This window comes from Equus quagga, chromosome 6 (genome assembly GCF_021613505.1).
Source record: "Equus quagga isolate Etosha38 chromosome 6, UCLA_HA_Equagga_1.0, whole genome shotgun sequence".
NCBI lineage: Eukaryota > Metazoa > Chordata > Mammalia > Perissodactyla > Equidae > Equus > Equus quagga.
The window spans coordinates 136,234,484-136,261,549 of NC_060272.1; the positions used below are offsets into that span (position 1 = coordinate 136,234,484).

Sequence of the window (27,066 nt, forward strand, 5' to 3'; positions counted from 1 at the left end):
TATTTGTCACCATGTTTTAGCCATTGTGAACATGGGGGTGCAGTTATCTCTTTGGAGACACTCATTCCAGCTTTTTTCTTTCCTCCATTGTTTTTCTTTTTCAATTTCATTGTTTTCTGCTCTTTACCATTTCCTTCTTCTTGCTTTGGGTTTTTCCTTCTTTTCTAGTTTATTGAGGTGGGAGCTTAGGTTATTTGAGAATTTTCTTCTTTTCTAATGTAAACCTTTAGTGGTATAAAACCTCCTCTTACCACTGTTTTAGCTGCAACTTACAAATTTTGATACGCTGTGTTTTCATTTTCACTCACTTAAATGTGTTTTTAAAATTCCCCTGAGACTTCTTTGACGCGTGGATTACTTAGACCTGCGTTGTTTAACTCCGGGCGTTAACTTCCCGCCGTCTCTCTGCTACCGACTTCTGGTTTGGTTCTAAGCGTCTAGAGCCCCTACGCGTGTGATTCTCAGTTCTGTGAACTTGGATGAGATGCGATGTAGCCCCGGGTTCAGGCGGATCTTGGAAAACGCGCGCGGGCGCGCGAACAGAGCGGGTCCTGAGGGGAGTAGCCGCCCTCGCCGTCCGGGTTCGCGGGAGCCGGGAGAGGCCTGTGAGCAGGCGGGACAACGGCCCCGGTCGTTCAGCGCTTAGTCCCAGGGAGCACGTCTTCCCGCCGCTTGTCTTCCCGACAACTCAGCGAACGGCCCCCACGTCACCTCAACATGGCCGCGCGCAGGCCGAGGGCCCGCAGGGCGCCGCCATGTTGGCGCCAGTGACGGCCTCCAGGGCGGGGCGGGGCCGGGCGAGGTTCGGCGGAGCTCGGTGCTGAGCGCGCGACCTCCGGCCTGAGGCCGCTGCTGAGCATGCGCAACCCAGGCGGCGCCGGCCGGGGTCCGCGGCGACCGGAGGGATCGAGAAAGAGGAAGTGGGTCGTTTCGGTTCTGTGACCGTAGTCACCGCTGTCAGGGAGCGCGGGTGAGCGGCAGGTGAGTGCGGCCATGGGCGCGTCCGGGCTGAGTGAAGAAGCGTCTCTGAGGTGCGTGACGAGCCGTCGGGTCAGTGACGGGGGCGGTCATGGATGCAGCGATGGGGTCGATGTGGTCTTGATGGTGGATCCGCGGGCAGAGAGGTGGGGTCGGTGGGGTCTTGGTGGTGGATCGGAGGGCGGAGACATGGGTCTGTGGCGTCTTGATGGTGGATCCGTGGAAAGAGATATGGAGTCTGTGGGGTCTTGATAGTGGATCCGCGGACGGAAAGATGGGGTTCGTGTGGTCTTTGATGGTGGATCGGAGGATGGAGAGGTGGGCCCGTGGGGTCTTGGTGGTGGATCTCCGGAAAGAGATAATGGGGTGTGTAGGTTCTTGATGGTGGATCCATGGAAAGAGATGTGGGGTCTGTGGGGTCCGTCGGGGAGGATAACTGTGGGGTCTGTAATGATGGATCTGAGGGGTGGGTGATGTTGTATCTTTATTGATTTCGTCTCTCTTTTATGCTTACTGGTTTGTTTCTATGTCTGATTTATTATCATCATTTGTTTTGCTAGAGATTTAAAAAATACAATGCCTTAGGGTTGCATATATTTCCATTTAGCTTATTTTGATTCCTTCTGTATCCAGATTAGTAGCTACTTTGTCATTCCTAATATAATGTTTATGTCATTCGTCTTTCTCTTTTTTATTGTCAGACATCTTAAGGTTTATTTTTTTTGACCATTTCGAAGTACCGGTTGTATTTATACTCCCTACTCTTTTTATGTTAATTTTCTCTTTTCCTTTTTAGATACTGTCCTTGATACTGTTTCCTTTTGATGTAAATTGTCATTCTTTCCCTTATTTTCCCAGTTTTATACTGGATACATTTAGGGGTATAAAGTTTTCTCTAAATACATCTTTATCTATGAAATGTATAAATTTCAACTTGATGTTCCACTTTGATCCTGAGTTATGTAGGAGAATTTCCTCATTTTCCCACTATTAAGATATGTTCTAATTGTTTAATTTTAATTTTATTGTATTTTCATAAAATGTGGCTTGCAAAGTCTCAACTTTTAAAAATTTATCGAGTTTCTTTGAAGCCAAGTTGCACAGTGAACTTTGTTCAATGGATATAAGAGAAAGTATATTTTCTGTTTGTATGGTTCAAAGTTGTCTTTATGTATATTAATGTAGGCTGCTTGTATTTTTCAAGTCTTCTTTCTCTTTCCTACTTGTACTCTACTTGATTCATCATATTCTGAAAGAGATATAGTAATAATCTGTCACTGACAGTTCTCTTTGTAGTTCTATGTGCTTTTTTGCTAGGTTGATTTGTGTGTTTGGGGCAGAGGCATACATACACCTAAGGATTAATGCATTTTGCATAATTTTTTCATTTATTGGTGCTATTATTAAAGGATTCCTCTTTTCAACAAAAATGCACTTTTAACCTTGATTTCACCTTGATGTTTATATTGCGATCCCTGCTTTCACTTTTTTTTGCATTTGGATGATGTATCTTTGCCCAGGGCTTTATTTTATATTCCTGTTTGTCTCATTGTTTAGGTTAACTACTAGTAAATGATAGATACATTTTGGTTTTTTCAAATCCAACCCATAGTCTGTGTTTGTCAATAGGATAATTTTCCCTCTTCAATTTAGTGGAATAATGATTTATCTGACTTATGTCTTCCATTTTAGTGTTTACTATTTATTTTAGTTCATTATTATTTTCTGCTTTTTCTTTTTCGTGGTTTCATTGGATTGATGAAATTTCTGTTCGTTATTTCCATTCTATATCCAATATAACCTCTGTTTTTTCCTGAGATATTTAGAAATGTTTTGTCATAGGACATTATTAATTTTCCCTTTAATGGCCTCCATATCACATCATCGTTGTCCCTTTTTATATTTATATATCTCTTGCAAAAATTATTCCCGAACAGTATTTTTCTATTTGAGATTTGTTATGTGATTCATTTTACATTTATTTGGAATACTGTTTTAGATATTTTCCACAGATAAAGATAGAGATACTTTGTAAGTGCTTTTATTTCTGAAAATGTCTTTCTCTGGCCCTAACAGAGAAGTGGTCTTTTAGATGCTATTTCTGATACCATTCAGCTTTCATTGAGCAGATGAGGCATCTTGTTTCTTAACTTTCTCAGTAAATAATGTGTTCTTTCACACATGCTTTGGATTTACAAGTGTTTTAGATTTTTAAATTTATGTTTACAATTCAAGAATATCCCTAGATTTGTTCATTGGGTTCCTTCCTCCGTGTGTGTGTGTGTGTGTGTGTGTGTGTGTGTGTGTGTAACTTTGTGGGAAGGGCTAATGGTGCAGGCCTAGGGGTGTGAGTGATGGAGTTGTGTGTGAGTGCTTTCTCAGGGCCCGTTGCAGGTACAGGTGTGTCTGGGATTGGGGCTCTTGCGATTACTGATGGAGATGCACCGTGGGTAGTGGTAAAGGTGTGGAGGTCAGTAATGGAGGTATGTGATATTGTGATATAATGAGAAATATATATTTTGGTCTTTGTCCATGGTTCCCAGCACATAGTTCCTAAAACCTTTGTAATTTCTTAAGTGAGAAGAGCTATAAGGGCATCTTTTGTTCCTGGTTCCTGAGATAGCTCCCGACGGATAAAAGTGAAATAGGTGTTTTTCGCTTTTCATAATAAGTTCCTTTCAACCAGACCTGAGTTTATGTTAATGAAGTGATTATTGGAAAGCCCTTAGGTAACCACTGGATCGGGGCTGGTTGCCAGGGCAACCAACCAAATGATTAGAGGGTTGGAACTTGAAACCCACCCCCTGGCTGGAGGTTGAATCAATCACCAATGGCCAATTATTTAATCAATCATCCGTATGTAATGAAGCCTCCATAAAACCCCAAAAGGATGGAATTTGGAGAGCCTCTGGATTGAGCACATGGAGCTGCTGGGAGAGTGGTCCATACCTTCTCAAATACCTTGCCCTATGCATCTCTCTCATCTAGCTGTTCCTGATTTGTATTCTTTTATAACACATTGGTAATCTAATAATAATAAGTAAAATGTTTTCCTGAGTTCTGAGAGCTGCTCTAGCAGATTAATGGAGCCGGCGAACAAGGTCCTGTGATCCTCTTATTTGTGCCTGGTTGGTCAGAAGCATAAGTAACAACCTGGACTTGTGATTAGCATCAGAAGATGGGATGGAGCAGTTTTGTGGGACTAAGCCCTTAACCTGTGTGATCTGATGCTAAGTCCAATAGTTGGGTCAGAATTGAGTAAAACTGTAGGACACCCAGCTGGTGTTGCAGAATTACTTGTTGTGGGGGCCCCTTCTCCCTTCCCCCCAGCACACAGCACACGTTTGGTAACCAGAAGTGTTGAGAGTAGAGGAAACAGGCAAGAGAAGTTTTTCCTTGGCAGGGCATGGGCTTGATTAGTGGAGAACCAGGACTGTCAGAGCAGAGGTATTGGAGGCTTTGTCTCCAGGGACTGTAGAATGAGTGACTTGGGGCCTGTGGGCAGCAGCACGTGGAAACCAGTGATTCTGAGGCATGAGTAATGGCTCTTGGGGGGAGGTCAGTGTGTAGCAGTTGCCAGTTGTAGCAGATTGAGGAGTGGGAGTGAGGAATTAGGTGCCCGAGTTGTTGCTGACTTGAAGGGCCTGTGAAGTCAGGTGATATTTGATACAGTAATTGCATTCTCTGTGGATTACTGGTTTTGTAATAATAGTGATAGCTAATATTTAATGAGTTCTTATGTGTCACACATGGGCTGAGTGCTTTTCAAGTTTTATAAAATAGATTTGTTTATCTAAAAAGTGTAAAGATGAGGAAACTGAGACTGAAGGTGGAAGAGTTGGGGTTCAAGTGTACATCGACTCGGCTCACTCCTTGTATCTGCCCCGTGCCACCCTGTTCCGTACTGTTCTGTGCACTCTTGGGAGGATGGCTGAGTGGCTGTCACTGTGGTGCTCTCTCTGCAGGATCCCTTTGTTTCCACAGAGCCCTGAGATCACTCCACCTAGTTGAGCCCTTCAGGATCTCTTTTCAGACTCCAGCCCACCTTGGCCCAGTATTGCTGGCAATCTTTGCATCTTCTCTCAGCTTAGGGGTCCTGGGAAGATTGGAGTTCTAAGATATACAGAGGTGAGGACTGTTGTGCACACACCAGCCAAGGAGAGCTTGTCCCTTGGGCCCAGACCCAGCTCATATTCTGGCTCTGCAGGAATGTGACAGCTCCTGTGATGGGGAGAGTGAGTCCCAGAAGCAGGAATTTTCTGGGAGCTGGACCTACCTCACCCTTTTAACAAAGCACAAGGTGAACAGTGTACCCCGAGACTGTTTCCTATAGTGGGAGAGATTTTATTTTCAAGTTTTTATTATAGAAAATTTCACCTATTCCTTCCCACTTACTTTGTTTGGGAGAGAATATTCTAAAACACATCTTGAATACCATATCATTTCACCCACAGATACTTAGTGTGCAAGTACAACGGATGTGGACAATGTTTTTTTTTTACATAGCCACCATGGCATTACCTGCCTAATAAAAGTTACAGTAACTCCCTAATATCATCTGATACTCAATCTATAGTCAGATTTCTCTGATTACCTAAAAAACAACTTTTTAAACTTTTAACTATGAAAATTTCAAAAATACAAAAGTAGAGCAAATAGTATAATGAATCCTCATATACCCCTCAGTCAACTTCCACAATTATCACTCATGCCCAGTTTGTTTGTCATCTGTACCTTCCCTTCTCCCACATTTTTTCTCGTCTGATGGTTTATTTTGAAGAAAATTTCAAGCATTGTGTCATTTCATCCATAAATATTTCATTATATAAATCTAAAAGTAAGTGTTTGTAATAAAAATAGCCACAGTGCAGGGCCAGCCCAGTCGTGTAGTGGTTAAGCTCGTATGCTTCGCTTCAGTGGCCCAGGGTTTGTGGGTTCAGATCCTGGGTGTGGACCTAGCACTGCTCATCAAGCCATGCTGTGGTGGCATCCTACATCATAAAGTAGAGGAAGACAGACATGGATGTTAGCTCAGGGCCAATCTTCCTAACCAAAAAAAAAAAAAAAAAAAAGCCACTGTGCTATTATACACCTAAAAAAATTACAGTACATTTTGAAATACCATTTTAGGTGGGTTAGATTGGTAGGTAGATTTAGAGACTTGATCAGATTCAAGTTCCTTTTTTGTTTTTTGGGGGCGAGACTACTTCCCAGGTGGTATTGTATACTTCCATCAGGAGGCACATACTGTCTGGTTGTCGCTTTCTGTGATGGAGCAGCCATTGATGATTGTTTCCTAGATCCACTATTTTGTTAAGGGTGCAAAATGGACATTTCCATTTCTACCATTCCTTCACTTATTAGATGGAATAATTATGTAAAGAGAAAAGGAAACTCCTTTATGAAGTGTCTGGTTACCCTAAGGTATAGCTATGTAGGAGAGGCCTCAGAAATGCTTGACTTTTTTTTTGCAAGTTTCAAAAATAATGATTTGATGCCCTAACACTTTCCAAAGGTCCTAGAAATGTTTACTGTCTTGATCTGGATGGCAAATGCACAGATGTGGAAAATAGGAAGAAATGCTATAATATTTATGTACTTTGTATAAGTTATACCACAATAAAAAAATTAACAAAGAAGTAGCCAAAAATATTGTTTGTATTAGAAAAGTATATTTAATAGGAATATTTCTAATATGAAAGTTCAAAACAAAAGTAAATTTTAAAAGTCCTTCATGAAAAAATGTTGGGGAGGACAGGTCTAGGGTAAAAGGGATGCAATGGCCAATGTGTAGCCTTGATTGGAACCTGCTTCTGAACCAAACAGCAAGAAAAAGTGTTTCTGAGATAATTGGGGAATTTTGAAGATGAGCTGAATATTGAAATGATAGAATTACTATTAATTCTCTAAATGATAGAAATTTACTCTAAATGATAGAATTTACTATTAATTTTCTCAGGCATGATAATGATCTTTTAGGAGATTTTTGTGATGTATTTAGGCATGAAGTGTCATGACATCTGCAACTTCCAAATGGTTCAGCAAAAAAAGTGTGTGTGTATAATATATGTATGAGTTTACATGTGATTGTGTGTGTATAGCAAGATTAAGCCAATATGGCAAAATACTAATTGTTGAAATTAGGTGGAGGGTATATGTGTGTTTCTTGTACTAATCATTCAACTCTTTCTGTTCGAAAACTCATTAGAAAATTGGAAAACAATGGCCTCAGTCAGTAAGAGACTTGGCTCAGGTCTTACAGTTTGTTATTAGCTAGAACCAAACACACTTACTACATCGTAGCCAAAACAAAATTTCCACTGAAAGTTTCATTTTAAGACCTCTAAGCAAAGGAGAACAGTGAAAAAGCTAGAAAGCTCCCTTTTTGGTCTTTCCTATGAATATTCTCACTACTTGGGATGGGCTGGTCACAGAAGCTCAGAGCAACATCATTATATTCTTTAAAAGTGGTTACTTTGTTTTTTACTAACAAATGTGAATACAAACATCAAAATTACCTAAAATTTTACCATCACCCAAATATTATATCTACTAACATGTTAGTGTATTTCCTTCCAGATAATTTTCTCCATGTATGTGCGTGAATGCATTTGCATATGTGTATATGTGTGTATGTGTACATGTGTACATACACACATATTATTCAATGAAAATGGAATCATTCTGTTTGGTACATCTTTTTATTTTTACTTGGCATTTTAACATATTTTTCTACAGTAGTTTAACTGTACATAATATTATGTCCCTTGGATGTCCTATAAAGTATTTAAGCAGTCCACAGTTACTGGGTATCAAGATGGTTTAGCCCTATTTTTGTTATTCACTATTCTGTGGTGAAACTCCTGCGTTTAAGTCTTTGTGCAGTGCAGGGTGATTTTTCGTGATGCAGTTCTAGAAGTAAGCTTTTGAGTCAGGTGCATGGACACTAACTGATGTGTGTTCATGTTGACATTGGCACATTTCCTTCTCTCATCTGTCTCTCTGTCCCTCTGTTTTGTCAGTTCACTGCCCCCTTCCCAGAAGAGCCAGAAATGACCAAGTCCCTGGTGAGTACTTATTTGTTTATATATTTATTTGTTTCTTTATTTTCTAGTGGATTTTAGGAAGGATTTAATTACCCATGTAGTAAGATGGACAAGTAAGAATAAATAAAAACCAAGATCAGAGAAAATAAGGAAGAGACTATCAATTCCAAGTCAAACTTGGAAAATAGAGATATGTGAGTTGTGTGGTTTCACAAAGTTATGAACTTTGAACTGTAGAATTGTCTCTGATCTTCCTGAAAGGCATGGAAATGAGATCCATGGTTTATATTGTTGACAGATAACTTATTTGATCTATAATTTCCTGGTTCCTGATGTTTGAGAAAATCTTTGGTAGATCTTCAGAGGGATGGAGACAGGACAGTGTCTTCAGCAACAGCCCTGTTGAAGTGCGCTAACAGCTTTTCTGTTGTTGTCTTAGAAAGCAGTGCTTCTCACACTTGTACGTGACTTCAGAATCTGATTTAGTAGGGCTGGGTTCTCATGGATGTCACTGCTGCTCGTCCAAGGACCACCCTGTGAAGCACAGTTTTGAGGCTTTATTAGGAATGGGTGTTGAATTTTGTCAGATGCTTTTTCTGTGTCAGTCGACATGGTTGTATTTTGCTTCTTTAGCCTGTTGCTATGGTAGATTTTCAGATTTTCAGATATTGAGCCAGCCTTGCAACCCCTGAAAAAACCCCACTTGGTCATGGCATACATATATTTCTTTTTATATATTTGTATTTGTTAATATTTTCTTAAGGATTTTTGTATCATATTTGTGAGAGATATTTATCTATTTTTTCTTTCATTATTACTATGTACGGATGAAAGCCCCAACTCTCCACTTGGCTTTTTCCCACATCACCCCTCTGGAGAGTGAAGGGGCACCTCTGTTCAACCAGGCAAGTGTGAGAGTCTAGGCTATCCCTGGGGTCTTTGCTCATGGGCCTGGGAGCAGGCCCAAAGGTTTTTGTTTGTTCAATCTGTTGTGTTTGGCTGAAGTATGTTTTCTCTAAAAGTTTTCTCTCTTTCTAGGTTGCCCCTTTCCTGGTCTTTTAGCTAGAGAGAGCAGCCCTCTCTGTGCATTTTTCTGTGTGCACTTATTGGTGTTTCTGGGTTGTAGTCTTTTCCAGCTCCTTGTTCAGAGCTGAATGAGGCAGCAGAATTCAGGGAACTCATGCTGTGGAATTCCTTGGTTTCTGGGGTCCCTGGCCAGTTTGCCTTTTTCTCCTGTGACTTCAGAGTCTTCTTATGTTTATTTTATGGATAACGTCTATGGTTTGTGGATGTTCTGAGTGAGACGAATAGGGACAAGTGCATCTACTCCATCTTCCCAGAATTGGAAGTCACCGTATTGCTTTTTTAAGGACGACTTATTTATATATTAAGCGTAGTCTTATATATATATATTTCAATTGTTTACCTCTTTGTTCTTTGCATTTTAACTTTTAAAAGTAAGTATTTAGTTTTAGTGTCATGGAAGTTAAACTTGTATTTACTCATATAGTTCTTTGAGGCTTCATAGGAAAAAACAGCTGTCATCTACTCCCTTCCCCTCAAATTCCAACTTATCAAAACTTATCTCCCTGAGCTCAGTTGAACTGATTCTTTTTGTATTTATTTTCGTATGTCTGAATAACACGTTTATATGGGTGCCTCTTGGCTTTCAATTTTAGGTATTATCTACTGACTTACCACAATGGAAAATAAAGATTTAAGTCTCTTTCAGACACTTAGGTCCTCAGCACTCACATGCACATTTCTTATGTCCCCTCCTTCTAGTATAGGTATATCATAATTTTGGGTAAATCAATAGAGTGTGTTTATTATGATGATTATTTTAATTATATTTACAGCTGAACCGTTTACCTTTTGTGCACGACTTCTTGTTTTACCTGGAATTAATAACTGGTTTAATCACTTGTTTCATTTTCTGTATACATATCACTAATTCAACTCCAAATTCTTCCCAGGTGTATAAATGTCTTCTCAGTATGTCAAAATATGTTAGATGATAATAGGCCCGTAACCACAAACATTAATATAATGCTTACTGTATGCCAGGCACTATAAGCTCTCTCTCTCTGTTAACTAATTTAATTACAGCCTCTGTGAGGTATCTATAATCATTATCTGCATTTCACAAAGGAGGAAACAGATCCACAGAGAGCTTAGGTGACTTGCCCAAGATCACGCTGCCAGTAAATGGTGAAGCCAGGAGTGAAACCCAGGAAGTTTGGCTCCAGAAAGTAGGCTATTCATTTCAGCTCTAAAGAAACTTCTTATAGTCTTCGGTCGGCTTGGTTTCTCTCTATTTGGTACTCACTATTTATTGACTTGGGAATTCCCCTTGGCATGGTACTAGGAATTCCTTTCATGTCTCTCAAGTGTTAGATCTCTTGTTTTCTGTCTCTTTCTTAATGTATGCTTTTCATTTTTAGAGCATATCATCCAGTAGATCTCTAGAAAGAGTGTGTGGGAAGCAGATTTTTTGAGACCTTGCACATCTTGAAATGTCTTTATTTTACCCTCAGTAACTTCATAGCTTGGTTGGGTGTATAATTCTAGATTGTAAATCATTTTTACTCAGAATTTTGAAGTCATTCTTTTTTACTTCGACCATCGCGTTTTCTGTTACTGGATGTTGTAGGCAAAATAATGGCTCACAAAGATGTCCATGTCCTAATGCCTGGAACCTGTGAGTCTGTCACCTCACATGACAAAGGGGACTTGCAGGTAGGATTGAGTTAAGGATCTTGAGATGGGGAGATGATCCTGGATTACCTGGGTGAGCTCAGTGTGATCACAAGGGTCCTTATAAATGAAAGACAGAAGCAGCAGAGTCAGAAAGAGGGACAGATTTGAAGCTGCTACCCTGTTGGCTTTGAAGATAGAGGAAGGGGCCATGAGCCTCCAGATGCTGGATAAGGCAAGGACGTAAATTCTCCTACAGAGCCTCTGGAAGGAATGCAGCCCTGCCCACACCTCGATTTTAGCCCAGTAAGACCCATTTTGAACTTCCGACTTCCAGAACTGTAAGATAATAAATTTGTGTTATTTTAAGTTTGTGGTAATTTGTTACAGCAGTAATAGGAAACTTATAGACTTTGATACCCAGAAGTGGGGTGCTGATATAACAAATACCTAGAAATGTGGAAGTAGCTTTGGAATTTGGTAATGGGTAGAAACTAAGAATTTTGAAGCGCATGATAGCAAGAGCCTTGATTTCCTTGAGCCTGGTAGTAGAAATATGGATGTTAACCACTCTGCTAGAGGACTCAGAAGGAAGTCTGAGGAGCGTAGTAGAAAAAGCTCTGCATTGTTTTAGAGAATACCTAAATTATTGCAAACAGACTATTGATAGAAATATGGATGTTAAAGGTACAACTGGTAAAGACTCAGAAGGAAGTGGGGAACGTGTTACTGAAGAGGGCATCCCTGTCACACAGTGGCAGAAAGCTTAGCTGAATTTCTTCCCATGGTTATGTGGAAAGCAGACTTGTCAATGATGAATTTGGATTTTTCTCTAAGGAGATTTCTGAGCAGCGGCTTGAATATGCAGCCTGGTTTCTTCTTCCTGCATGTAGTAAAATGTGAGAGTTAAGACATAGATGGAGAGAAGAACTGTTGAGCAAAAAGGAACTAGACTTGAAGATTTGGGAAATTTTAGGCTATCAAGATACCAAAAGATGCTAAAATTAGTTTCACTGTCAGAAAAGTGTGCTCTTGAGAGAAAGCAAAGGGTGTGGATGGATGCTTTATGTATTTTTCTAGGTTTTTAGGTACTTAGCAGGAGGAATAGCGTGAAATGCACTTACTGTATTTTTTTTTAGTACTGGAAGTCTGAATCTTTGCTTTTAACTTGAATATTTAGTCTATTTACATTTAATGTAATTACTGATATATTTGAATTTATATATACCACCTTACTATTAGTTTTATATTTGAACTATTTAATATTATTTTTCCATTCCTTTCCTGACCTTCTTTTAGATTACTGAAAATTTTATTTTTTCCTTTGTTAACTTGTCCATTATATATTCTTTTATTGTTACCCTAGATATTACAATATCCATCTTTAACTCAGTATTATTTTACCTCTTCTCAATAATTCTAGGATACTAAAACACCTTAATTCCATTTACTGCCTCTTACTTTTACATTATTATTTTTATCCATTTAAATTCTACGTACGTTTTAAACTTCACAAGATATTACTGTTTTGCATAGTCAGTATTTACAGTTTTTTAAAGTAGGATTTGAGGAGCTTCTTGAATGTTTGGGTTGGTTTCATTTACCATTACCTCTTCAAATATTGTTTCTGCCCCATATTCTCCCTTTTATCTTCTCAGACTCCAGTATGTTACTCCTTTTCACTGTCATACATGTGACACGTCCCATACTCTTGTGTTTATTTTCATTAAAAAAAATCTCTGTGCTTCAGTTTGGATATTTTCCATTTGCTTGTCTTCCATTTCAGTAATTCCATATTCTGCTGTTAACCCTATCTCAGTTCTTAATTTTAGATAGTGAATTTTTCAATTTTTGAATTTTCATTTGATTCTTTAGTATAAATTCCACTTGTTTAATGAAATTGTCCTTCTTTTATCTAACTCCAGTTCCCTGTAGGACTGTTTCTATTGAATATATTTTTTCTCTAGTTTTGGATATTTGGCCCTGTCTTTTGGTGTGCATATAATTTTTTTTTTATTGTGTGAAACGGAGTGTAAAGCATTGTAGAGGATCTGGATGATGATATCTTTCCCAACAGAGGATTCATCTTTCCGTTTCTTAGCAGATAGAGTGGAGGATGAACACCTTTATCCATTCAGGCACTGTTGAGTTGACTCAGGGCTAAGTTGAGGCCCTAATAAGACTCAGTCTACCTCTGGTTCACCCTGCCCATCCAGGATTTTCTGCTGAGAGCCCAGTTTGTCCTCTGTGGATAGTCCTCCTGCTTTATGCCCAACTCTGTTTTCTTACCAGACTACTAAAATTTTGCTTTGCTTTTCAGAGGCTATCTGCGTAAGTTTTTAGTCTTCTGCCCACACAGCCCTAGAATTCTGCAGATGTCGTGAGGGGAAAACTTGCTGTGTGTTTGAGTTCCCCTTGTTTCTCTGTCACCCAGCTGCAGCCTTCTGCTGGTTCAAAGCTGGATTCTCACCTTTTGCCCACAAACAGAATTGGTGAATACTCCCAGTGTAAAAGTGGCTGCAGAAGTTAGCTTAAATCTTCAGTGTTCTCTCCAGAGTCTTAGTCCCTAACAGCTTTCCAGTGCTTTCAAATGGATGATTTCACTATTTCTTCTGGCGTTTATAGTTATTCTTGCGAGAAACGTTGGACTGCCACAAGCTATTATGGCCAATTCAGAAATTGCAGTACCTCAAAAGAGCCCCCTTCACATACCATACGGTTCGCCCATTTAAAGTGTACATTCAATGATTTTTAGTATGTTCAGAGTTGTGCAACCATCATCACAGTTTTAAAACATTTTCTTTGCCCTTCCACCTCCAAATTCGTACCTTTTAGCTGTCACCCCCTGATCCTTTCATTGCTCCTTGCCTTAGGCAACCACTAATCCTCTTCTTCTGTTTTTTTGGTGAGAAAGATTGTCCCTGAGCTAACATCTGTTGCCAATCTTCCTCTTTTTGCTTGAGGAAGATTGTTGCTGAGCTGACATCTGTGCCAATCCTCCTCTATTTGTACGTATGATGCCATCAGCATGGCTTGATGAATGTGTGTAGGTCCGTGCCCAGGATCCAAACCCACAAACCCTGGACCACCAAGGCAGAGTACATGAACTTAACCACTATGCCACCAGGCCAGCCCCTAATCTTCTTTCTGTCTCAATAGTTTTGTCTCTTGTGGACATTTCATATAAATGGAATCGTACAATATGTGGCCTTTTGTGACTGACTTCTTTCACTTAGCATGTTTTCAAAATTCATTTACACTGTAGCGTGTATCTGTACTTAATTCCTTTTTATGGCTAAATAATATTGTATTTTATGGGTATACTGTATTATTTTGTTGTTGTTGAGAAACATTTGCCCTGCGCTAACATCTGTGCCAGTCTTCCTCTGTGTTGTACATGAGTCACCACCACAGCATGGCTAACAAGTGCACAGCATGGCTAACAAGTGCACAGCTTGGCTAACAAGTGCACAGCATGGCTAACAAGTGGTATAGGTCTGTGCCTAGCATCCAAACCTGTGAACACAGCAGCTGAAGTGGAATGCACTGAACTTAACCACTACACCACAGGGCTGCCCCATACCACATGTTTTAATCCATCATTAGTTGACAGACAGTTGGGTTTCTATTTTTGACTATTATGAATATTGCTACTATGAACATTCATGTATAAATTTTATGTGGATAAGTGTTTTCGTTTCTGTTGGGCATATACCCAGAAGTGGAACTATTGGGTCATTTTGTAACTCTTATGTTTAACCTTTTGAGGAATTGCCAGATTGTTTTACTAAGTGGCTGCACCATTTTGCATTCCCACCATCATTGTATGAGGGTTCCAGTTTCTCCACTTCCTCACTAACGCTTATCTTTTTTATTGTAGCCATCCTAGTAGGTCTATTTCCCTGATGACTAATGATACCGAACATTTTTTTGATTATAGTCATCTTAGTGAATTTAAAGGGGTATCTCTTTGTGATGTGAATTTCCATATCCCTTATGGCTAAAGATATTAAGGATTTTTTCAAGTGCTTTTTGGCTGTTTGTATATCTTCTTTGGAGTAATTCATATCCTTCCCCCATTTTAATTGGATAATTTGTCTTTTTATTGAGTTGTGGGGGTTCTTTATATGTTCTAGATATAAGGCCCTTAGCACGTAAATACTTTGCAGAAATTTTCTCCCAGTCTTCGGGTTGTCTTTTTCACTTTCTTGATTGTATCTTTCTAAGCACAAAGTTTTTAATTTTGATGAAGTCCCATTTATCTATTTTTTCTTTGGTTGCTTGTGCTTTTGATTTCATATTTAAGAAATCATTGCCAAATCCAGCATCACAAGATTTAAGTTTTGGCTAAACATAAGAATATTTATGCCTTTGGTCCATTGTGAGTTAATTTTTTTATATAGTGTGAGGTAGGCGTCCAACTTCATTCTTTTGCATGTAGATATCCACGTGTCCCACTACCATTTGTTGAAAAGACTGTTTTACTGTTTTGGCACCCATGTTCATCAATTGACCATAAGTATGTGGGTTTATTTCTGTATTCTTGATTACATTCCATTGACCTATGTGGCTATCCTTACGCCAGTGCCATATTGTTTTGAAAAAAGAGCCTATTTTGATTACCTTTTTAAAAGAAGGAATTGATTTACTCTGGGTTGTTGAGTGCAAAATGAATGGCAGAGTATATATATATTTTTAAGTAAAATATTAATGAAATATGGCATGCATAGAAAAGAAAGTACAAATCATGTTTATACAGCTTGTTGAAGTTTTACAGCTTATCCCTTTGTAACCAGCACACAGATAAAAACAAAACAAAAAACTGGAATATTAGTAGTACCATAGAAAGAATGGCATGATATTTTAAATGATTCATTTTTTCCTTAAAAATAATAATGTAAAATATAGGTGTTTAGTGGGAACCATATATGTTGTATCATATTAAAAATGATTAAAAGTAAGTTCCTAAGTATCCTGGTCCCATTCTGCAATCCTGATCCTTCAAATTGAATAGGAGTGTGTTTTACAGGGATCTGTGTCGTTCAAGGATGTCACTGTAGACTTCAGCAGAGAGGAGTGGCAGCAGTTGGACCTCGCTCAGAAAAGCCTGTACAGGGATGTGACGCTGGAGAACTATTTCAACCTGCTCTCAGTGGGTAAGCACAGCCCTGCTGGGTGTAAGGCTGTGCCTAATTGAGAGTATCTTCTTTCTTAGTGGAATTTCTGAAATCTATGGGATTTCTGAGGTATGTGGGACTTCTAAAGACTGCAGGACATCTGAAGTTTTGTCCTTATTTTGTCCTATGTTCTTAATCATCTCTTTTGGGTATTATGAATACACTTCTGTGCCCATGAACTTTTCCGAAAAGTAAAGGGAGTGATTCATTGTATGGCCTCTGAAACCAAGTCTTCTATCGTTAATAGGGTGTCAAGTTCCCAAACCAGAAATCGTTTTCCACTTGGAGCACGGAGAAGAGCCGTGTCTGTTGGATGGTGAAATCTCAAGTCAGAGCTGTCTAGGTGAGTAGGGGATCAGGAGCATGGGGACAGTATGACTGAACTGCAGCTGTACTGGCAGAGGCTGGCAACTTCGAAGTGCTGTTGATAGAACTTTTCTGTAACATTCCAAAATTCTGGAACTGCATGGATAGAGTTGATATTGGCCCGTTGGATACCTAAATGCCTCTCCCCATATCAGTATCTTCTTTCCTTGACCTTTTAGAAGGGTTGTGCTACAATTACTGGTACTTTGGATCTAGGATCCTGCTTTTTGCTTTTTCTCCCTTTCTCTAGCTTTTTTATTCTTTTTACCTCCGTCACATCAAGGTCTTAGATCCGTTTCTTACGCATTCATGTACTCATAAATTTGCCTTTTTAAAAAGTTACCTTTGGTCACACTCCTACTGGTTTCTTTTCGTTTTCTCTCTGTTCCCTTAGTGCTTCAGACTTGTCATCTAAAGGTGGCCTCATTTTATCCTCTCCCATGCGTCTCCTCCAACTGTTGACCTTGAGGGTATCACTACCTACGTTAGAAGACAGATTTTTGCTGTATATGACATTGGTAATTTTGCTTCTTGACATTTTCATCCTACTTGGCTGGTGTAACACAACACTGAGTTGGTCTTTCTAACTAATTTATTTTGATATTTTACAAAAGTTTTTGTAACTCGTGCAGGAAATTGAGTTAGAGTCCTCAATTTGTAGTTAATGTCATCATCAATGTGTTTAACCTTCCTTCTTATTTTATTTCTTTATTGATCCCTTTTAATCCTCACTACTCATACTTAATTTTTACCCTTCCCAGAGGCAACTGCTCTAATATATTTGATATGTTTGCTATCTATCCTTGAATTTGTGGGGTAAAATTTAAATTGTTGGCATTTTTAATTTATGGAAATGGTACTGTGCTATATTTCCTTTTTTTCTCTGTGAGCCTGAAATTGGTTCAGGTTGCAATGTGTTTTTCTAGTTCATTGCTTCTAACTGATGCATAGCGTTCCGCAGATGTATACCGCAGTTTACTCGTCCAGCTTCCTAGCTCCTGCAGACAGTACTGAGTAAATTCTTCATGAACTGTTCTTATAGGAAACGAGGATTTCTCAGGGAGACTAGTGGGTTGCTTCATCCCTGGCTACACTCATACTTTATTTGACTTAAGTTTAACCACATTGTTTCCTAGATTGGATGTATCATTCTGCAATCCCCTCAGTGTACAAAGGGATCAGTTTCTGTACATCCCTGCCCATATTTCTAATAATTTGGCTAATCTAATGGATTTTAATTTCCAATTATTGTTTTAATTTGTGTTTCTCTAGTAACAAAATATTTCCAACATCTTATGATGTCTTTTTTTTCTCCCCCAAAGATTGGCACCTGAGCTAACATCTGTTGCCAGTCTTGTTTTTTTCCTTCTTCTTCTCCCCAAAGCCCCCCAGTACATGGTTATATATTCTAGTTGTAGGTCCTTCTGGCTGTGCTATGTCGGCTGCCACCTCAGCATGGCTTGATGAGCGGTGCCACATCTGCGCCCAGGATCCAAACCAGTGAAACCCTGGGCTGCTGAAGTGCAGTGTACAAACTGAACCACTCGGCCACGAGGCCAACCCCTATCATGTATCTTGTAATAGATTCTGACTTCATTTCTGACGTTTGACTGCTGATATCTTCTAAGATTCACCCCTCTTTCTTCGCCTTCTGCGCCATATCTGGGCAAACTGGTAAGAAAGCTGAGAGGCTCCCTCCCTTGCTGCTGGTGGGAGGTTGCATGGAAATGGTCAGCCTGGCCCCACCCCCAACCACCATAAAAAACCAAGCCAATCTCTTCTTCCTGCCCTCTCAAGCCCCTTTCGGATCTGCTTGGAGCTCTCCCTTAAAAGCTCGTTACTGAGTAGTGAACCTTTTCATATCTTCTCGGTGTGTGTGTTGCATCTCGGTCTTGACATCTGAACCAAATTTGGAATGGAGTCCATTCTTCCTTTGCAGGTGACTTTTGCAAGGCTCTGTCATTTTTATAACCAGCTGAAGTTGGAAGTTGTAATTGGCAGTTAGGGACAGATGTAAGGGATGGAACCCTCCTTAAAGTGGCCCTGGGTTGTGTGGCTTGGCCTGGAACTCTGTGTGTCTCACATTGAATCATGCATCTCAATTCCAGCACAAGTTGTGAGTGACGCCAGGCTCACAGGAACAAGTCTTACTGTGTCCCTGTTGTTTCTGTGTCTCAAGCAGGCACTGCCCCTGTTATGGACTCTCAGGGAAACTGCTGATACCTTACGTGTGTAAGGGCCCATCAGGTGGCCGCTGGTGGAGGAAGAGCAGTTACAATGCAGATGCCAAGCGCAGTTTTGTCATATTCTGCTGTGATTTTTGACTTTTCCATGTGACTCATCTTCTCAAACAGTTCTTTCTGCTCTTTCTACTAGTTTTTCTCTTTCTAGAAATATCTTTTAGATACCTTCCTCCTCTTACTTTCCAGTGATACCACCTAAAACCATGTCTGTATTTTCTCATGCCTGGATTATTCTAACCCTCTTTGGATATGCTGGTCTCTCTTTTTTTCCCAGTAGTTCATCTTAGATGCTGCTGATAGGTTTCATTGCTTAAAACATTGTGTTTATCCTGTCGTAGCTGTATGGAGCAAAACTGAAGTTACTTCCTGTTATCTAACACATGACAAATTCCTCTCTCAGTGGGTTTGTAAGCTACAGAAAGAAAATGCCTCATATTTGCAATTCACATTTGTCTCTGTTTAGTTTCCATAATCACATTTACTTCATTTTAACCTTTTCTTTAATAATCCCCCTGCATCTGACCCTCTGATTGTTTTGTGATTTGTCTGCCTATTCAGATAATATAGGTACTTGTCCTTTGTGCTCAGGTCTCCCTTACTCCTTGAATTGGCCCTAATGATTACGACACACAGTGCTTTTTTCCTTTTCTAATTCTCCAACCCACAGAAGCTCAGAGAAAATTACCATTAAATTATGTGATAACTGAGTCTTTTACCCCTGTTTTTGGTTTTTAATGTTTCTGTTGAGAATGTTTAGTAAAATTAAGTCTTGAATTTATGTGATAGGCAGAGGAAGTTACTTTTTTTTATTTCAGAAGGATTTTAAAAAATTTCTGCTGAGAGCAATTTAAAGGGCCAATAATTGTGGAAAGGGGAAGATAACTGCATGAAATTTTAAAATTTCAGCCTCTGTGCATTGAGCATTTATTCTGGTGCAGGTCTGTGCCAATTAAGCATGAACAGGAGTGGCTCAGGATATCTAGTCTTTGTTTGCCTTTTTTAATTTAAAAGAAAAGAAAGCCTCTGTAGAGTTATGTTGAGATTTGGGATTTGTTTTTAGAGCATAAAACCGTAAATGATCTGTGAATAACAACGAATGTTGCTTAGGAACAGAGGATCAGAGAAAGGAAGCTTAGTGGGGAAAAGGAAAAAGAATATATGTTTGGATTCAGTAGTAAAATATCCTGTAGTGACCAGTGGAAAGACAGCTTACATATGCATGTTTTATTGGCCTGAATTATGATTCTCTATTTTATTGAATGAGTGAATCATTGGGGACAGAAATTATGTGTAATTAAACTTTTTAACAGCGCATTTTTTTACATTGAACGTTGTTGGTAGTAATGTAAATGTTGTCAGACATAGCAATGGGTTTGTAAGCTAAAGAAAGTGAAAGCTTGTGAAAGGTCAAAATCCATGTTTAGGAATCCAGTATTAGATGTCCTCAGGATGAATGAAAAGCCATTAATATGTGTGAGTAAAAATGTAATATAGCAGTTAAAGAATGTGTATGGGGACATGACGAGGCTCTGGAGAGAATAAAATGGATGTGAGGTTGGACTGTCTGTGTTCAAGAACTCTAGTAGAATAAGAGAGTTGTATAATTTTTGTGTGTGTGAGGAAGATTTGCCCTGAGCTAACATCTGTGCCAGTCTTCCTCTGCTTTGTACATGGGATGCTTCCACAGCATGGCTGATGAGTGGAGTAGGTCCTCACCCAGGATCTGGGCCCACGAACCCCAGGCCGCTGAAATGGGGTGTGCAGTACTTTAACCACTCGGCCATAAGTCCAGCCCTGTATAATCTATTTATTATGTAAATATTTACTGAGAATCTACTATATCTTATACACTATTCCAGAATATGGAACATTAGTGATTCTTACTCTGGGCAAGAATAGTATCTTGGAGTAAAGCCAAACTCCTGTCACTAAGAGACCCTGAGAAACCATGACTTAGGGAACACAAACACTGACCCATCACATGATAGTTACAAGGTGAGTGGTCCAGGTCTGCCAGGCAACTCTGCTTCCAACGGCTATTCAGTGATGTTACTAGAACGTCATTGCACCATCAACCCCTGGAGCAGGGGTTGGCAAACATTTTCTGTGAAGGCCAAGAGGTAAATATTTTAGGCTTTGTGAGCTATATGGTTGCTGTCATAGCTGCACAGTTCTGCTGTTGTGGCCTTACAGCAGCTGTAGACAGTATGTCAATGAATGAGTGTGGCTGTATTCCAGTAAAAACTTTACGGACATAGAAATTTGAATTTTGTATAATGTTCATGTGTCATGAAGTATTATCATTCTTTTGATTGTTTTCATCCATTCAAAAATTTAAAACCTATTCTTTGCTTTTGGGTACGGGCCTGGATTTAGCCTGAGGGCCATAGTTTTCTGACCTCTGCCTAGGGCATTGCCAGCTGCGGAGAGCTAGGTGCTGCAAGTCTGGAATATAGCAGTGAGAAGAGCAGAGGGTTGTGGGAGACACATACACTTCCTTAAGACATTGGCCTTGTGACAACAAATATGATTTTTACTCCCATTTGATTGGTGAGAACTGAATTACTTGGCTTCACCTAGTGTCAAATGAGGCTGGACAGATCTGTTGTTCTGAGGCAGCCATATGCTTGGCCACAAGCTTAATACTGCTGAAGGAAGGGGACAGATTTTGATGGACAACTTTCAGTCTCTGCTTCAGATGGCTGACCCTTTCTGGTCTTAGATGCTTCCTATTAGATGCATGTGTCTGTGCACCCCAACCAGGGCTAAAGAATTCAGTCATAGACATCCACTTACTGTTTGGCTAAGTCAGGGTGACTGAGGCTACAACAGTTTTACTATACAGAGATGAGTTTGTATTTAGGGCACAGTGGTTAATAAGGAAAAGAGAAAGCAGGGAGATTAGTGAGGATTTATATGTGAAGGGTAATAAGAATCTAGACTCAGAAATACTTGTTTTAAGCCACAAGTTTGTCACTTTGTTCTTCCGGCACCTTACTGTGTAGTTCTGCTACATACGTAGACCTGATATGCTTCAGTTTGAGTCTTATCTTCCCCAATTACTGAACATTTGATTTTGGCAAATTACTTAACTCTTCTGTGGTTCAATTTCCTCATCTGTAAAATCGGGACAATAATAATACCAACAGCAAAGGGTTGTGATGTTTAAATGAATTAAGACAGAATTTAGAACAATGCCTGGCACATCTAAATGCTACTGTTTATCATATGGTAAATGTAACATAAGTGTTCATTTTATTACTATATATTATTACATATAAATAGATTATTACACTTATATGTTTACATATTTATATATATTTGTTATTTATATTTATATAGAGCCTCTCCTATTTTTCCATGTTCACCCTGAATCAGCTCTATGTATCATTCCTTCTGTATTCTGTTAACTGTTCGTAATATGTTTTATTTTTTCTTTCTGTTTTAGGTGGGAATATTGGCTTCAAAACTTCATTACAGGGAATGTCTGAAGAAGTTTCAGTCCAGTTTGAGAGAATTAATCTCTTCACAAGAGATGACCCATATTCCATTTTAGAAGAATTGTGGCAAGGTGATGAACAGACAAGGAGATATGAGGGAAACCAGAACAAACATTTAAGTCATGTCACCTTCATCAACAAGGAAACACTAACTAATGGGAGGGACTGTGAGTGTAAGGACCTTGGGAAAATAGTTCCTGTAAACACACACCTTGTTCCTTCAAGAAAAAGACTCTGTAGCCATGACTCTTTTGGAAAGAGTTTGAAGCCTATTGTAAGCTCATGTAATTATAATGAAAACAATGCAACAGAAAATCTTGATGAGATTGTGGGATGTAGTAATATTTTCACTCATATGAATTCTCATACAGAAATGAATGCTTGTGAATGTAATCAATGTAAGAAACTTCTGAGTCATAAGCAAGTTCTCATTCAACATCAAAAAGTTCATACTGGGGAGAACCTCTGTTTATTTTCTGATTGTATAAAAATTTTCACCCAGAAGTCACACTTCTTTGCACTTCAAAGTATTTACACTGAAGAGAAACAGCTTGATTGCAGCAAATGTGAGACAGTCTTCACCCAGAACTCCCAACTTCCTGTACCTCAGAAGGTTTATACAGGAGAGAAACCCTATATATGCGCTAAATATGAGAAGGACTTTTCCCTCAGGTCAAACCGTGAGAAAACTCATACTGAGGAGAATCACTATAAATGCAATAAATATGGAAAAGTTTTTATCCAGAAGTCAGATCTGTTTAGCTACCAGGGAATTCATACTGGAGAAAAACCCTATGAATACAGTGAATGTGGGGAAAACATCTCACAGAATTCAAACCTCAATGTACATAAAAAAAAAATTCATACTGGAGAGAAGCATTTTGGATGTACTGAATGTGGAAAAGCCTTCACAAGGAAATCAACACTAATTATGCATCAGAAAATTCATACAGGAGAAAAACCCTATGTATGCACCGAATGTGGGAAAGCCTTTATCCGGAAGTCACATTTTATTACACATGAGAGAATTCATACTGGAGAGAAACCTTATGAATGCAGTGACTGTGGGAAGTGCTTTATAAAGAAGTCACAACTCCATGTGCATCAGCGAATTCACACAGGAGAGAATCCTTTCATATGTTCAGAATGTGGCAAGGTCTTCACTCACAAGACGAATCTCATTATACACCAGAAAATTCATACTGGAGAGAGACCCTATATATGTACTGAATGTGGGAAGGCCTTTACTGACAGGTCAAATCTCATTAAACACCAAAAAATCCATACTGGAGAGAAACCCTATAAATGCAGTGACTGTGGAAAATCATTCACCTGGAAGTCACGGCTGAGGATACATCAAAAATGTCATACTGGAGAGAGACATTATGAATGCAGTGAATGTGGGAAAGCATTCATTCAGAAGTCAACACTAAGTATGCACCAGAGAATTCATAGAGGAGAAAAGCCCTATGTTTGCACTGAATGTGGGAAGGCCTTCTTCCACAAGTCACATTTTATTACACATGAGAGAATTCATACTGGAGAGAAACCTTATGAATGCAGTGATTGTGGGAAATCCTTCACTAAGAAATCCCAGCTCCATGTACATCAGCAAATTCACACAGGAGAAAAACCCTACAGATGTGCTGAATGTGGAAAGGCTTTCACTGACAGATCAAATCTCTTTACACACCAGAAAATTCATACTGGAGAGAAACCCTATAAATGTAGTGACTGTGGAAAAGCCTTCACTCGGAAGTCAGGCCTCCATATACATCAGCAGTCTCATACTGGAGAAAGACATTATGAGTGCAGTGAATGTGGGAAAGCCTTTGCAAGAAAATCAACACTAATTATGCATCAGAGAATTCATACAGGGGAGAAACCCTACATTTGTACTGAATGTGGAAAGTCCTTCATCCAGAAATCACACTTAAATCGACATCGGAGAATTCATACTGGGGAGAAACCATATGAATGCAGTCACTGTGGGAAGGCCTTCATTAAGAAGTCACAACTCCATGAGCATCATCGAATTCACACAGGAGAGAAACCATATATATGTGCAGAATGTGGAAAGGCCTTCACCATCAGATCAAACCTTATAAAACACCAGAAAATTCATACTAAACAGAAACACTATAAATCCACTGACTTTAGGAAAGCTTTAAACTGGAAGCCACAACTCAGTATACATCAGAAATCTGATACTGGGGAAGCTGAGTGCCCAGTGCCATGATCATGGTATGGAGATACAAAGTTTTGAGAGGCTACAGCTTGACCAAGAAGCAGGAGGTAACCAAAGCCAACTTTCCTCTATCTAGTCAGAAGTATGAATACCTGGATCACACAGCCAATGTCCAGTTACACATATGGAGAGATACTTTGCAGAGAGTCTTTAAGCACCGTATGATGGCCGTGGTTGCTTACTTGACAGATACTAGGGTCGTCAAGCCCCTGAAAATAGTAGTAAATATGCAAGGAGATGCCTTGACAATCTTTCTGGCTTCATGTTTTGGATAAGCAGCTTTATAAATTTAGGCCTGTTGAGTTTTTCATGCCCTGGGTAGCAAAAATATTCACTATTGACCAAAGGAATTTCTTAATGAGTAGAGTGCTAAGAAAATTTTTTGTTGTCTAGGCACCCTATGGACACTGAAATCAAGGAAAAAGTATAGACAATTCAGGTCTATAATGAAGAGAAGCCAGAAGTTTTTGTGAAAATTGACATTAAAGACACAAAGAAAGGACTCTTTTTTTTCTTTTCTTTGGGAAGTCACTATTATTTATTGTTTATAGTATTTATTAGCATGTGGAAACTTGGATTAAAAAATTTTAAATTTACAGTTTCACTCAGATTGGCAAATCGGGTCTGCAGGCTTACCTCAACATTCACAGACATCTTTAGGTAACCAGTATGTTCTCTCTTTTATTAATTCTCTGCCATGGCAGCAAGTAACTTCCACCCAAGAGGTAGAAAGTGCTCCCAGCCTGTTTCCCAAAAATGATCGATGATGTAGGCAGTAGCCCCATGGACTAGTTGTCACCTTAGAACTGGCCCTGAGATCCTGGAACTTAGCTACAGATTACAAATCTAGATATCAGCACTGGAGTCTCGGCCTGGTCCACAGAAACCTAGCTGTTTACTGATTTCTCTTTGAAAAAGAGACAAGTTATGAAAATGGGTTTCAAAACCTAGAATTCTTTCCTTCCAATTTTGTTAATACATTCTCTTCATATTCATTACGTGGTAGGTTATTATGGGACACAGTTGTCTTGCATTTGAGCTTGTTTTCTTAGAAGACAGTTGCACATTTGGAAGAGTACCCCTCCCATGCACTCCCAGTCTGCAGATTAATCTTATTTAATTGTGTTCTCAAATCCTCTATATTCTTATGGACTATTCTGCCTTTTATTCTATCAGATCCTGAAAGAAGTGTGTTATAATCTTCCAGGATAATTGTGAATTTGTCTCCTTTAGATCTACCAATTTTTGCTTTATATATTTTGAGTCTTTGTTTTTACATACATTCAAATTTAAAATTTTTATACTCTTCCTGGTTAATTGAAACTTAAACATTATGAAATGTCCCTTTTTATATCTAGTGATGCTTTTTGTCTTAAAATTTACTGTGTCAGCTGTTAATACAATATGCATACTTTACTTACTAAAGGCTAATATAAATTAGTATTCACCCCACTTCCTGGACAAGCTGAGGAGTTACAGCATTGTCTGTTTGTTTACTTCTGGACGTGTATGGTATTGATGCCGTGCATTTGAATTCTGTGTGTAGTCAATGTGGCCATTGTTTCAGTCAATTTTTATTTAGATTAGTCCACACATTTATGCTTTTCATTACTTTTTTATTCCTTCTTGTCCTTTAGGTTTCCCTCTAGAATCATTTTCCTTCTGACTGAAGAACCTTTTAGTATTTCTTTTAGTATGTTTTTGCTAGTGACAAATTCTGGGTTTTTTTAATTTGTTGGAAAATGTCTTTATTTTGCCTTCATTTTTGAAGGATATTTTTTACTGAATATAGAATTCTAAGTTGGCAGTTGTTTTCTATTAGTATTTTGAATATATTTTGTTATGGTTTGTCTTCCATTGTTGTGTTGAAAAGTAAGCTTTCACTTTAATTCTCTTTGAAGGTAATGTGTTTTCCCCTCCCTTCTTTTCTCTCACTCCTTTAAAACTTATGCCTTTATCTTACGCTGGCAGCAGTTGCAGAATGATATGTGTAGGTGTGATTTTGTATGTATATAGCCTGTTTGGGGTTTGCAGTATTTTTTAAAAATCTATAGCGTAGTGGGGTTTTTTTTTTTTTCACATTTTGGGAAACTTCTAGCTATTATCTATTCAAATTATGGGTCTACTTCATTATCTTCCTCTGGTTCTAGAGAAAGCCCCATTATCTAGATCCCCTGGTGACCTTTTTCTATTGGTAGTTGTTTCTCTTGGGTTTTGGTGATGTCTTCCCATTTATCTGGTGATTTAAAATCAAGTAGCAGACACTATATATAAAAAAAATTGTAGAGATAATTAGATTGCCTGGATGATATCTTCCAGAGAGGATTTGCCTTTCCTTCTAACAGGTGACTAGGCCAGGAACACTGGCAATCCCTGATTACCAGTCCCTGTGAAGGTCTGTCTATATTTTTTCACTCTTATTCCTAGAGGATACCCTTAAGACTTAGGACTTTGGGAGACTTATCAGGCCCCTGCTCCTTGGAAAGACCTTAATTCTAGTACTTTTCTCTTTAGTCCCATAAATTTGTCAAAAACTGTCTTAAGCCTCTCTTGCCCAGTATTTGCTTTAAGAATTAACAAATACCTCTTCTTAGTAAATTGTTCCAAATTCCAGAGGTTAAGTCTCATGTCTAATCTTATTCCTGCAGTTTCTTACTTCCCTGGTAGTTCTTTAGTGCCATCCCAAAATTACATGTATTTAGTAGTTTCTTCCACGTTTTTTAGTTCTCAGGTGAGTGCTGGTCTATACCACCCACCCACTTTGCCATTAGCAGAAGTTTTCAAATCACTGAGATATTTAAGATATTTAAT

General features: G+C 38.9%; 1 protein-coding gene across 4 annotated transcripts; it reads left to right on the forward strand.

The window, feature by feature from the left end:
• Positions 1-763: 763 nt before the first annotated feature.
• LOC124240935 (zinc finger protein 484-like) lies at positions 764-25,982 on the forward strand. 4 transcript variants are annotated; one of them, XM_046664242.1, is made up of 5 exons: positions 766-981; positions 8,001-8,045; positions 15,751-15,877; positions 16,146-16,241; positions 21,956-25,982. In XM_046664242.1, exons 2-5 carry the CDS (start codon positions 8,031-8,033, stop codon positions 24,244-24,246), a joined length of 2,529 nt encoding a protein of 842 aa, XP_046520198.1. In that variant the 5' UTR covers positions 766-981; positions 8,001-8,030; the 3' UTR covers positions 24,247-25,982. The 4 variants fall into 4 exon arrangements, with proteins under 4 accessions (XP_046520201.1, XP_046520199.1, XP_046520198.1 ...); XM_046664244.1 differs by lacking the exons at positions 766-981; positions 8,001-8,045 and adding an exon at positions 16,659-16,782 and having other exon boundaries at positions 15,858-15,877; XM_046664245.1 differs by lacking the exons at positions 15,751-15,877; positions 16,146-16,241 and having other exon boundaries at positions 764-981.
• The last annotated feature ends 1,084 nt before the right edge of the window (positions 25,983-27,066 follow it).